Source organism: Xiphophorus hellerii, chromosome 21 (assembly GCF_003331165.1).
Source record: "Xiphophorus hellerii strain 12219 chromosome 21, Xiphophorus_hellerii-4.1, whole genome shotgun sequence".
Lineage (NCBI taxonomy): Eukaryota > Metazoa > Chordata > Actinopteri > Cyprinodontiformes > Poeciliidae > Xiphophorus > Xiphophorus hellerii.
Window position 1 is genome coordinate 16,613,593 of NC_045692.1, and position 13,004 is coordinate 16,626,596.

Here is a 13,004-nt window from a genome sequence, read left to right on the forward strand (position 1 = left end):
TATCTTAAAAACCCAAACGGTAATATAAGACAACAACCCCACTTGTTTCAAATACAAGCCAAAAACAATAAAAAACAAAGCGCAATACATAAACTTCCAACTGGGACACAGTTAGCATTTGTTAGAGAAAAGTATATACAATTACATATTCAAATACATAGATGTGTGTGTGTGGCATAATTAGCCATATGGATGGAGACGGTGAGGCAAAAAGTATTGTGGAAGTGCTGAGCTCCATAGGTATAATGGGCAACAGGTGTTCTTCTTCTATCCATTGAAAACACTGAAAATATTGGAAAAAACCTAAAAAAAACAGTTGTAATTGAACCATTGTAAGATGACTCTTTCCCTTGATGATCAACTCCAGCACTATGGCTTTTACAATTGAAGGCAAACAAGAACAAGAATAGAGGCACATGGGCTAGAAATAACAGATCAAACACTATTTTCAATTTTAACAAAAGTGAGATCAGCCAAAAGAAAAAAAATAAATAAAAGTAATCTAATTTGGCTTCATATTAACACTGCAGTATGTACTGTATGTAACATGTATGAAAAATGTTTTGTCTTTTTTTTTATGTTCATGTTTTTAATGTCATCTACAGAAATGAATTGCTCCCGGTCAAAAAGAACTAATCAAGGCCAGGAGAAGTGTCTTAGTGCTGTCAGTCACCCTCATGTATGCTCTGCCCAATGTGTCGATGGTGGATATACAACTTACAGCAACAGGAAAACTATTTATCCGCTGTCAAAGGTGGCTATGCTAATTAGCCTGATCATTCGTGGCAGACTTTGCTATTGGAAAGAAACTGTAGCACAGCAAAGAGCACAGGGAGGACCTGAGCTGCACATGCACAAGAATGATTGACAGCGCTAATACTGTCCTTTTGGCTCTGATTGGTTGCTTCTGACCAAGTGGTGTAATTCTGCAGTCACCACTGGGAGCAATACAAGATAGCAGAGAAGCTTGACTTTTTTTGTTCACAGACTATCTGTTTCATACCATACTGGTGTCATCATGACAGTTAAAGGGTTAAAGCATAAATAAAAGTTTTAAAGACAAACAAATGTAACAATTATTAGCAAATTTGAAATATAAGCTTAAATTTTGGGTTTCAAATGTTTGCACATCAGACTCCAGAGGAGTCAGTGCCTCACCTGTCATGAAACCTCAGTGTTCATCACGGCATTTTAGGCATTTTTATTAACTGCACTGTGAAACACTCCTTCTGAGCCAATTTTTTTGTCAGATCTTTTTAGTATTAAAATTTAGAGTGAGTCAATTTTAATAGTACTCCTTAGAAAATTAGTGAAGTTTGGATGTTCTTTATATGGAAAAATCCATATTTTTCTTAAGACTGGTTGTTCATGTAAACCAGATTTAGTGGAGTGTAACCTCTTACATCATTTAGTCTTTTAACTGCCAGCTCAAACAGTTCTGCAGAAAGAGAGGCCAGAGTTAGAAGCAGTTTTCTGACAGTTCCCATCGATCCTAACCATCATCTTCTTTTTCTGCCATGTTTTATTACACTCTATCCTCATAATGTTTTAGATTTGCTTTGCAATGATACTTGTTGATGGAAAAGATAAGCAAGATATTAATTTACGATATCTGCCAACTGATTAACATTTTTCTTTGATACGTCTAATTATTAATAGTCTCAGTTTGCCCTATAGTTACCTGATAAGAGTTTATCTAAAGATAAGAACAAAGGAGAAATAAGTTAGTGTTTAACGGTGTTCTGTGGTTGTAGTAGTTGAATGACTCATTTTAAAGCAACAATTCTCACTAAATTCATTTGAATATAAATGAAATGTAAAATAAATCTGGAAACTCTTCCTGCTCAGACATCATAAATCTTCCCAAGGTAGATCTACCCCTGCTAGAAGGCAGTTAACATACTGCCTTCTGATAGCAGCTCTGCAGTACCCCGCTCAAACTTGACCATAACAACTTATAAAAAAGACGTGACAATGTATTAAATGTACTAATCTAGACTGACTCAAACAGGACACAGATGTCTACTTTCGTAAAGTTTATTGAAGGCCTACCAATGCATCGCTCACTATTCAAACCAGATAATGCTGCACATATAAAACTATATTTAACTGACAGCATTGTTGCCCTTTGGTTGTAAAGGAGTTGTAACCGATCGATGCGTGTTTAATTTTTCTACCCGCCTCAGTCCTTCAGTATGCCGTCGTATCAGCTATGTAATGTCCTGAAAAGTGCTCATACGTTTTTAGTATACTTCACTGTCAACCTGTGCGGCATAAATGGAGATTCATCAGACTGCCAGAGAGCTGTGACCCAGACCCACTCGCCATCAGTCAGCCTGCTAGAGACGCAGCTCCACTGGTCCAGCCAGGAGCGATATATGAGCCAATACTTCTCAACAGATGGACCCAACCATGCAACAATGCATTTATGAACATGATTATACACATGCTCGGGCACAGGCAGAAGGGAAAACACACTGCTCTGAAAATAAATATGCCCTTCCCCCAACAGCACCTTCACCTGGGCTTCAGTTTGCTCTTGTAAATGTCAATGTTTCCACAATCTTTACCCCTGCCTCAATTCTCCCTGGCCAAGGGTGCCCTGACTGAGATCGCAATGCATCTCAAATTGAATTGACATTTTTTTATTTCTCTCAAGGCACACCACACCAATATTATTTGAATATACCAAGGGGGAAAACACTGCTATAGTTGGGAGATGAAGCTGAGATAGATAACTTATCTGGAGGAATTTACCCTGCCCCTTTTGTTATTGAAAGTGTGAGCCTGGACTTCATTTTAGCTCTACTGGTGGGACATGATGAGTGTCTGTGTGCATGACGGTTTGTCTTGTCGGGGGTGGGGGGGCTGTCTGTCACAGACTGTGTGAGCACAGATTTGTGAGTGTGTGTCCAACTCCCCCTAGTGTTGTTGAGTGGTAAAACACTTACGTCATCTGAAAAAGATCCATCAACATCAAGAACTTGAGTTTAGAGGAAATGTTTCATAATGATAACTGTGGTGATTCTCACCTCTATGCAGTGATCTAACACAATCTGGAAAAGTATGGAAGTGGAATATTTCAAACTTTATTTACTCCCTTCCTTGTCTAAAAATCAACCCTTCCTCGCTTCATCTTTTCTTCCCTCCTTTCTGTTTTCTTTCTTTTCTTTTTCTCTTTAGTCCCTCCTCTCCCTTCAATCCTTGTGTTGTTCTTTCCAGTCTGTGGTATTGGCAGGATCCTTATTTAATTCCTTTAGGATTCTAAGATTGCCATAAAGGACAATGTTCTCACCCTGGAAATTTAAATCTGGAAAAGTGTCAAGTTTTTTACATGAAAAACATGCAGGAACTGTGAACTTAAGTGTGCCCGAAATTTAAAATCTAAAAGAAAACCTCACACATTTCAACTCTCTGCTCTGAAAATCCTGTCCCTTTGGTCATATTCGAGTGTTTCTTTTCATTTGTCAGGACTTATCAGAGCTTCTGAAAGTGAGAACTTCCACCCTCCAAACAAAGCAGAGCAGCATGCTCTGACCCGGCTCTCTTTCTCCCAGCCGGCACATATTCAGGCATAAGCTTTCAAACACTCACCTGTCGCACGCACTCCACAAAGTGCACAAAAAAGCTTGCGTCATGTCCTTCGCCTTGGCTATTTCTAAATGAATGTGCTTTCATTGATTCGTAAAAATGAAAAAGAAGGGCGGTAAACAAGCCAAACAAAAGGGAACATTTTCTCTATTTGCCTTTGGAACAGAAAAGAGTAAATTTGAGGCGCAAAGACACAGCAGAATCTTTATTTGAGGCCGGCTTTTACACCGATTTAACTGCAAAACAGCAACATAATGCAGCAAAGTTCCTTTAGAAATTCTGTACTAAAAAGTAACATATTCCTTTCAATAGTGGATGTACGGGATGTAACATTATTCATTTGGTTATTTTATAACTAGAATGACTGTTCTGTTATTAAGGAACCATTTCCATATGGAACGCTACAATATTCATTCTGATTAGGACTTATTTTGACACTCTATACTGCCAAAGTATTGAGTAACTGCTATAAATAATTCAGTATAAATCATTCAGAGCTATCCATTCTCTTAGTTAGTAAATGTGCTATGGTGATTGCTTAATGCAGTCCTCAGGTTTTCGTCAGGAATTTGACACCATATATAAAGTACATGATCAGAGTTCGGGTCGTCTCTCCAATCTTTAAAAGAAAATGGATTATAGTATGTCAATTTCATCTATCTTATTCCACATGTTCTTTACAAGGTATGTTTTTTTTTTTACATGTTAAAATAGCCGGGGGACCTTTTCTGTTAAATTTGCATGTTCTCCTGCAGATTTTTGGCTTTTTTCCTCAGCTTCTCCAGTATCTTTCAGCAGCTAAAGATAATAAACTGTCTTCTTGTGTAAGTGTTTGTGTAAATGGTTGCTGTGTTGTCTTGGCATTGTGTTTGCCTGATTTAATGTCGGACAGTTGTCTTTTTACAGTCTCTAGAAGTAATGCCTTAACAGTAAGAAAAATAGCTGTTAGTTTTCAGACGTTTAACAGAACTTTGGCATAAATTACTTTTAATGCAGGAACTGTATCTTTGATTAAGTGGTTTTCTCTCATTTACATGTGAGAAGTTCACCACTGCGCTCTCTGAATAAGAGTTCGGTTCAATAATGCCTCAGACCTTTCATTAGCATCAAGAAAGAAGGCATTAATCATGTCGTGCGTCAAGAGTTGATTCCATGTGATGTGAAATGACAGGTGTATTAACAAAAATTAACAAAATCGCTGCCAGCAATATTACACGTCCCAGTGTTTTGGCTCAGCAGCACCAAATGTGGAGGTTGAATTGAAAATCTGAATGCCTCTGCAGCTGGCGTTGACGCTAAGGTCACTGTGTTTTTATTTAGGAAGCGTTATGCAAGCTTCATCTTGTGTTGGAGTGTTTGGCACGAACACTGCAGTCGTCTGGCTTTGTTGTTCTCATGCTGCAGGTGTTATTGAGCCACGCAGACTTCACTTCTCCATGCCGGAGTGTTTCAAAAGGCTCGTCAGATCTCAGACGAACACGTCTCCTCTGCCTCCTACGCAATCTGACACCGAGCGGGCAGAAGAACCACGTTAAAAACACAAATCAGTCCAGGTTCAAGGACAGTTTGCACGCTCATTAATACATTAACCGCCTCCTCATGGAGTCCTTTTCTCTGTATCCACTGCTACTTCCAGTTTTCTCTTTTTGCCTTTAACTAAAAAAAATTGTTTGACGGCTGCACTGCTATTTTTTGACAAGAGGTGCTGTGGCAGTGTCACAGAGCTGTTTTGAATACAGCAGAGACATCAGTGTGGGCCTAGAGGTAATTAGGCCTGATTTCTCTCGCTGCATGAAGTCAAACACCCCAAAAGGTCAGAAAAACAGCAAACGTCAACAGACTCCTGCACTTTTCTGTTTTTGCATAAACAATCCTTTCAGGGAATGGGAAAAAATGTCACCCTGTTCACCTAAACTCAAAGACTCCTATGCAAAATGTTTCAAATGCTTTAAATATAATTTATAATTCTACTGCATGATAAACCAGCGTTTGTACATACGAGAGCTGCGTGAGATCTGCGGTGTGGAGGTTCAGCCTCTGGGTCAGCCGATCCATCAGGTCCGAGGCCCGGTCATTGGTGAGGGAGCTGGAAGAGACACCCAAATATTAAGGTGTTAAAATGCTGGTTTTCCAAGAAAATGCTTTCACATTTCATTCCCGCCAACGGGTCATTGCACACAAGCAAAATGCATGCTTGTCTGAGTGGATGATGTGCAAAAAAAGAGAGAGAACATTGCAGACAATCACAAATAAAAACACACACAAAGCACTGTGTCGAGGGAAAAGGGATCAGCTGCCTCTCCGGGCTTGCTAAATCACCTGCTTTTTTCCAGCAATGAAACAAACAATAAGGTGCAAATGGAACCTGCATGAGGTGTAATGGCTGCATCATACAGACACTCCTTTCTCTCTCTTTTCCTTCTCTCATCTTTCTCCTTCCTTCTGCATTGACATTTTCGCCAATCCTGCATGTGCCGCGCCCTCGAAAAATAAAACACACAGCGCAAACACACTGGGGCCACGCACGCACATTCACGTTGAGATGAGAATAATAAGGTGCAAATGAAATCGAGGTGAAGTGTAATGGTGGTCTGATAAAGCCATGCCTCATCTCAGCTCAGTCCATGGCTGCTTTCTCACTCAGGGAGGAAATAGACCAAACAAAGGCAATCTGCCGGACTCTGAGCTTCGTACGCGGGAGATGAGAGGTGCATCCTCACAAGCACTACCAGAAAAGCTACTTTTTTTTCCTGATGGCTTAACCAGGAATCACTGGGAATTGCTGCCAGGTGACATGCAGCAAGAGGTCATGGATCGTGATGAGACAATCTTTAAATTTTGTCTCCATTCCATATAATGGAGAAATGTGAAATAAGCAGGGAAACAATTTCATGGAGGCCTGGGCATTGAGTGCAAGATCATTTACTGCATACAGTTCCTTTCAAAAATCTGTACAGACCATTGAACTTTTTCACACCACAACCACAAACCTCAAAGTATTTTATTGGGATTTCAGAAGAAAGATCAACATAAAATAGCATGGTATGCATTTTGTGTTTAGCTCCCTGTATCAATACTTTTTAGCATCAATGTTTGCTCCAGTTACAGCAGCACGACTTTTAGGGTATTTTCTTACCAGCTGGAGCCAGAAGGTTTGTATAATATTTTTTTTATTTTTGCTTAACGGCTGAAACTCAGTCAGACTGGACAGAGAGCACAAGTCTTGCTGCAGCTCTTTAATCAGTCTGGGCTTTTTTTTTTCCTCCAGGGTGTCTTTTGTGGGCTCTAGTGTCCCTTATATGAAAGTAGGCTGACAGGAAAGGTGGAAGGAGAGAGGGGAAGACATGCGGTAAATATCGCCGGGTCCGGGAATCGAACCCGCTTTGACTGGACCATACCTACACATGAATTTGCCTTGATCCTAACCATTCAATTGGAGCTCTGGCTGTATGTTTTATCATCATGCTGCAAGGTGAACCTTCAACCTACACTCAAGTCCTTTGCGGCCTCTGTGAAGTTCTGTTTCAGGATTCCCCTGAAGTTAGGGCCATCCACCTTCCCGTTAACTCCCACTAGCTTTTCTGTTTCTGATCGAGAAAAGTCTATGATATTGTCATCACCATGTGTCAGGATGATATATTCAGGATGATTTATTAGCAAAAAATTTCTCCCACTTCACAGTTATGTGCTACTTTGTCTTGGTTTAACATATAAAATATAAAAAGATATTGATTTAATAGGAAACAAATATGAAAAAGGTTCAGGTGTCTGAATACTTTTACAAAGAATTGTGTGTGGTACATCTTTATCTAAGTTAGATTATTCTCATACATTTGTGCTTGGTCTGCATTTGCACCTCAGCCACATTTTCTAACAGATGTAAGAGTGTGCTGTGCCTAAGTGGCTGGTTTTCTGTGCACTTAAGTGGGTGCAAAGTTCTTTCTTCTGCAATTTTTGTGGAGTTTTAGAAGTTAAAGTTCCACCAAAGCAATTCCAAACACGTCCCCATTCCTCTGCGGTAATTCGAGCAACTGGAGAGCTTCAGGAGTGACTTGGTTGTTGATGCTAGCACTTTTCCCCCTTGGGGTTTTCTTTCTCATTCTCCTGAATCCATACCTTTCCCACCCCCATCTCACCTCCCCAAAGCATCCACACATACCACCCCAAAGCCGCCACCTCCTCCTCCTCCTCCTTCTCCTACATCTCACCCCTAACCACTTCTCTACAACCAGAGCAATGTCAGATGCTGTTGGATAAGCAGCTCTGTGTGGCCTCACGGCATGTGAAGAAGGGGATAACAACTGTGCAGCCATGACATCTGGAGCAAATGCAGAGACACCTTCATAGGTCTACTGTGGGTGTCCTCTGAGTGGACAGCGAAGAAAGAAGGAAGGTGACCCGTTTCTTTCCTAATATATACCGTATGTAATCTGCTACTTCTATTTGCAAGGCAACAACGACCGGACCCATATCGGACCTTTACGAGGCTGCGTTTGTTGATCAGGTGAAGGACAACCCACTGACACCAGACTTGATAACACCATAAAGAGATTTGAGAGAGTGCCAGGGGCAAAGACAGAGTCGATAGAAACTTATCTCTGTTGAGACGGAGCTGAGCCAGAGGTAAGAGAGAAAGGGAGGCAGAAACTTGGCTCCCCTTCCCCACAAAGTATCATCATTAAAGCTGTAATGCTGCACAGTAATGCTCTCACACTGAGGGATTTATCATCTCCGCTATTGTAATCAGGTACAGCACACACAAAAGAGTCTAAACCACAGAGTCCCTTTTCCATGAAGATGGGAATATGTAGGTGGCTTTGACAGAAACTGAGCTTTTAAAGGCTGTAAGCGAAAAAAGCAGACATATGCTTGGTACAAAAATGAGTGTACTTGAAACAAATCCATTAGTATGTCAGAAGCAAAACACTACCTTACAAAGAAGTCTTGGACTACGGTGTCAAGTCGGGTAGCATTAAGAGTAAAAGGACATTTACATCTGATGGTGCTGCCTATATGCTTTTGTACAAAATCTGATTTAATGTGTATGAAATACATCAAGACGAAATGTGCAGCAAATGTGGTCACAAACCAATGCCCAAGTTATTCTGCCATCTCAAGGACAGCTGTCATTTTTGTGAAAAACGTTCATGTTTATTGTAACATTTTCACTTCCAAAAATAACTCTAGCACTAACTGCAAAGTGTTACAGTTAACACTAGGTAAAGAGTGATTGTTTCTTTAAATCTATGCTTTCATCAATCCAAATTTGGCATTTTTAGTAAATAAAGCATTAGACAAACATGATGTTACTTCACAATATTGGTAAATTTACCAAAACTATATCCAAATGCAGAAGCAACATGTACATAATTGGTCAAAACAGTAAGGTTTCTAAAATGTTTAAAAGGATAAAGACAACTTTACCCCAGATTTGTACAGCACTACAATGTTACAAATGAAACAGAATATTGAAAGCTTTTCCAGGGTTAGAGAGAGATCCTCTGGGTGCATCAAACGGCAGTGAGCTCATTTTGTAGTGTAGAACTTCTTCTCAGTTTAAAAATGCACAACATTTTCACAGAGAGACCAGGGTGGCAGCTTATCAAGAGCTGCAGGTAGGATTTAAAGATGGACAGACCATTGTGTCTTCATGTCAAGGCTTCAAACTCATCAAGTCCACAAGGACTGTCAGTCCTCGAAGTAAGGTATTTTAACACTCTCACCTGCAATGCACAACGTGAACCATCACTACTATGACTCCTAGCTAAAGAAAATCTTATCATGCGGCTGCACTGATCAGTCTATGCTCCACATCCCAATGAACATTCCACAACACTGAGATCTTTTCTGCTAGAAATCAGTACTGATGCCCCCACTGGAATAAGGCTGGAGGAAAGTTTAAGTTTTGAGAAGTTTAGAGATGAGAATAGCAAAAAAATCTTCTAAGTAGGTGATAGTGTTGAATATTAATCAATATTGCAGATGGACTAAAACCCCTTACTTCCAAACACAAATAGACTGGACTAATAAAATTATAGCATCATTATTTTCTTTATGCAGAAATATGACTTTTCACCTTTTCTATGATCCAGGCATACTTAAATGGTTGCAAATATCTTGGAGACTGCATGGTGGTCTCAATCAAGTGTAAATGGAGGTCAAAGTGACAACCTGTTTCAACCAGTTCCTCTTGGTAGACTCTTCATTAGCAACTCTTAATTAGCAGAGGTTCTTTGCTAGTATAAGCATATCATGATGTGATAAATGCAAAATTATGGATCTGCAATGAAGTGATGTGCTAAAGTCAAGTCAAGCTGCATCAGACTTTCTTGTAATCATTTAAGTTGTCTTGATTGTCTACTAACATTCTAAGAGTTTTCAAAGTTTTTTATTATTATTATTTTAGCTGCTTTTTCATGTTACCTTGCCCTTTTATAATGAATTTTCTTAGGCAAGTCTCTTTATTCAAACCTATGAACCATTTAGATATAAAAAAGCTCCTGAATACAGGAGATGAACCACGGATGTGTCAGTAATTCAATCTAACAAAGAATAAATTTTAAAGAGGATCCTTGTGTACCAGAAGTTTGGCATCAATGGTTAGCTAAAACACTGAAAAACATACTGCAGATGAATCAAATTAATCAGATGAATCAGATGAAGGATGATGCATCACCAAAATCTTGAGTAAGCTCTTTGCCTTATTTTATAAGCCATACTGCATAATAAGACGTCATGGTCAGGTACAAGAACAGACAGAAAATGAGTGAAAACAAATCAAGCCAAGAAAATCTGTAAAAGACCTCTAGGAAGCATGCAAAACTACAGATCAAGACCTCATTTTACAACAATGCAAGAAAATCTGACTTGTTGGAAGCAAAGAAATTAGTGACGACTTCACATTTTTGAATGTACTCATCAGTGCAAACAAAACTACTCAGTTATAATCCAGTCCAGTACAAATTTAATAAATTAGTAATCTTAAAATAGTAGGATGCATAGCCTAAAAGCAACATTCTGAATTGTATCATCAAAAACTCACTCTGAGTTGGTGATGATGTAGCCAAAGTGTCTGTCCTTCCCTCTGCTGGAAAACTCCTTCACTCCCACGTGGACTAGCTGGGTTTTAATCTTCACGTCCTTCTTCTGCGCCTCCTCTGGCTGCGCAGCCCCCTCGGGGGCCTGGTCCGCCTGCATCCACCTCTGGATCTCAGAGTCCACCCTCCCATCAGGCCCCTCTGCTCCACCACTCAGCCGCAGGGTGGATCCTTCCTTCGCGGGGATGGTCACGATCTTCTCCTCTGAGCGGTAGGGAGCAGGAACTTGACCCTGCTTCGTTATGCTGTGGACTCTCTCCAGTCCAACCATTTTCTGGAGAGGAGCTGGCGGCCTGCTCTTGACCCCCGGCGTACCACCGAAGGGCTCCTTGTTGAGGTAGTCAAGCAGCTTGGAAAATATGGCCCCATGCTGTTTGAGTAAGAACAATTTTACTTTAGACAACAAGAGGACTTTTTTTTATGAATAAATCGAACATAACTAGTTATTAAAAAGGATACATTTATGATACATCTTCCAGTTTCTGAGAGTTTGGATTCAAGGAAGAATATTTTTTTTCCTTACAAATAATAAAGGTCACTTTAATTAGTTTCTCTTGTTTGTTGATGAAAATGCTGAAGACAAATCTGAGATTGTTTAGGGTTGTGTTGTCTTTCAAATTCAAACTATACGCCTATTCAAATCCTCTTTTAAAGAAACAGGAACAAGTAAATAAAAGTGTCTGGGTCACGTCTCATTCAAAGAAAAAAAACACTATTTGTTTTGTAGCAGAGTAATTTATAATTCACCTTGTCAGTGGACTCTTTTTCTGCAACGTCTATTCGTTGGCCTGGAAACAAACACAATGTATGTGAGTACATTGTACAGAAAAAGGTCCCTCCTTTGTTTAGCAGAGAAAAACAAATTATGACAGAAATCTGAAAGAGAGAGAAATGCATTTAGCAGCATTTTGTATGAGTATTTCACAAAGCCAACAATGCCTTGTACTTGTACATTATTACACATAATATCATACATAAACACTAACCTTGTTTTAATGTCAGAGTTTCCTTTGGTTTTGGATTCAGTCCTTCATCTGATTTCAGATTCTGGTCTTGATTCAGAAGCATTCCTGCCGGCTTCTCCTGGTTAACCCTCATCTCCCCCCTGGGGTCACCAGCGCCGGGTACTCGCTCGACCCCATCAGTAAGCCGCTCCTCATCCGCCTCCTGCAGAGCTCCTGTGATGACCTCAGCAAGATGGTCCAGATCTTTGCCCATCAAAGCCTCCATGTTAAGGCTGTGCCTCCCCAGCTGATTCACCGCATTAAGGATGAGATGATCTGGAAAAAGGGGAACAGAGAACAGATTATTTACAATTTTACTTTACAGTTGGGTTTTATATACTACAAGAAACTCAAATGAATTTTCTTAAGATTTTTTTTCTAATTGACAAATGGTCAAAATTAAGACATACAGGCTCAAATGTATACATACATCCTCCGTGATATTCAGTTAAATGTCTCTTAGCATGCTGCGTCTCAACCACCCCATTAAAAAGCTCCTGGCATTATTTCAAATACTGGGTTTCCTGTCACCAAGTTCTAAGTATTGGAGTGTAAAATCTGTAAACAAAAGCTACAAAACAACTGCACCTACCATCCATGAGGCTATGAGGGTCTTTTGCAGGAAGCCGATTTGGGCCAGCTTTGAAGAGCAGTCTGTCAAGATTAGGCTTTGCCGTATTGGAGCCAAAAGCAATCTGTGGGTCTGCATGATTGCTCTGAGTAGGCTGCAGGTAGCTGAGGTAGTGGAGTTTCCCCTTTGGCCATACGGGCTCTCCACCAGTGATGCCCTGCTGAGTGCTTGATGCCCCAGGAAGAAGCTGCTGCAGATGGTTGGAAAGGAGCTTGCTCCTGTCAGGTTCATGGCTCGAGTAGGTTGTACTGAGTTTGGGGTGTCTGCCATCGCCACTCTTGGTAATGACTTTGGTAACTGGAGGTTGGCCAGCTCCTTTCTGGAGGCTGTAGATGGTGGTCTCCTTCCAGGTCTGCTTTGGTTTTGGCTGGCTGGGCTTTCTCAGAGCCTCGGGTGTGATATCTTCATTCTGCAACACAATGTCAGCAGTCAGCTTTAGAGCATTATTAGCATGTGTAGCCATTTTCATGAAACCAGTGGAGGTTATGAACCAAAATTGTAGTCAAACTTATTAGAAAGACAAATACTATCCAATTTCATTTTCTTTTTTGCAAAGTTTTGAGGTAATAACTAACTGGGAATCAGCTTGTTGGAGGAGCTAGAATTTGTGGTTGTCTGTTAGACAATATAAACAAAAAATCCTTTACTTTTTGAAGTATTTAAATTTATTTCAAACAATAT

At 40.1% G+C, this 13,004-nt stretch overlaps 1 protein-coding gene across 1 annotated transcript in view; it reads right to left on the minus strand.

The window, feature by feature from the left end:
* The window catches only part of ptprn2 (protein tyrosine phosphatase receptor type N2), a 154,898-nt gene that overhangs the window by 97,961 nt on the left and 43,933 nt on the right, over positions 1 to 13,004 (minus strand). Inside the window, exons 5-9 of the mRNA XM_032551111.1 lie at positions 12,285 to 12,732; positions 11,675 to 11,968; positions 11,436 to 11,476; positions 10,634 to 11,058; positions 5,591 to 5,677 (exon numbers count right to left, since the gene is read on the minus strand). Of these exons, the coding sequence (XP_032407002.1) occupies positions 5,591 to 5,677; positions 10,634 to 11,058; positions 11,436 to 11,476; positions 11,675 to 11,968; positions 12,285 to 12,732 (1,295 nt within the window). The remainder of the gene's footprint in view (positions 1 to 5,590; positions 5,678 to 10,633; positions 11,059 to 11,435; positions 11,477 to 11,674; positions 11,969 to 12,284; positions 12,733 to 13,004) is intronic.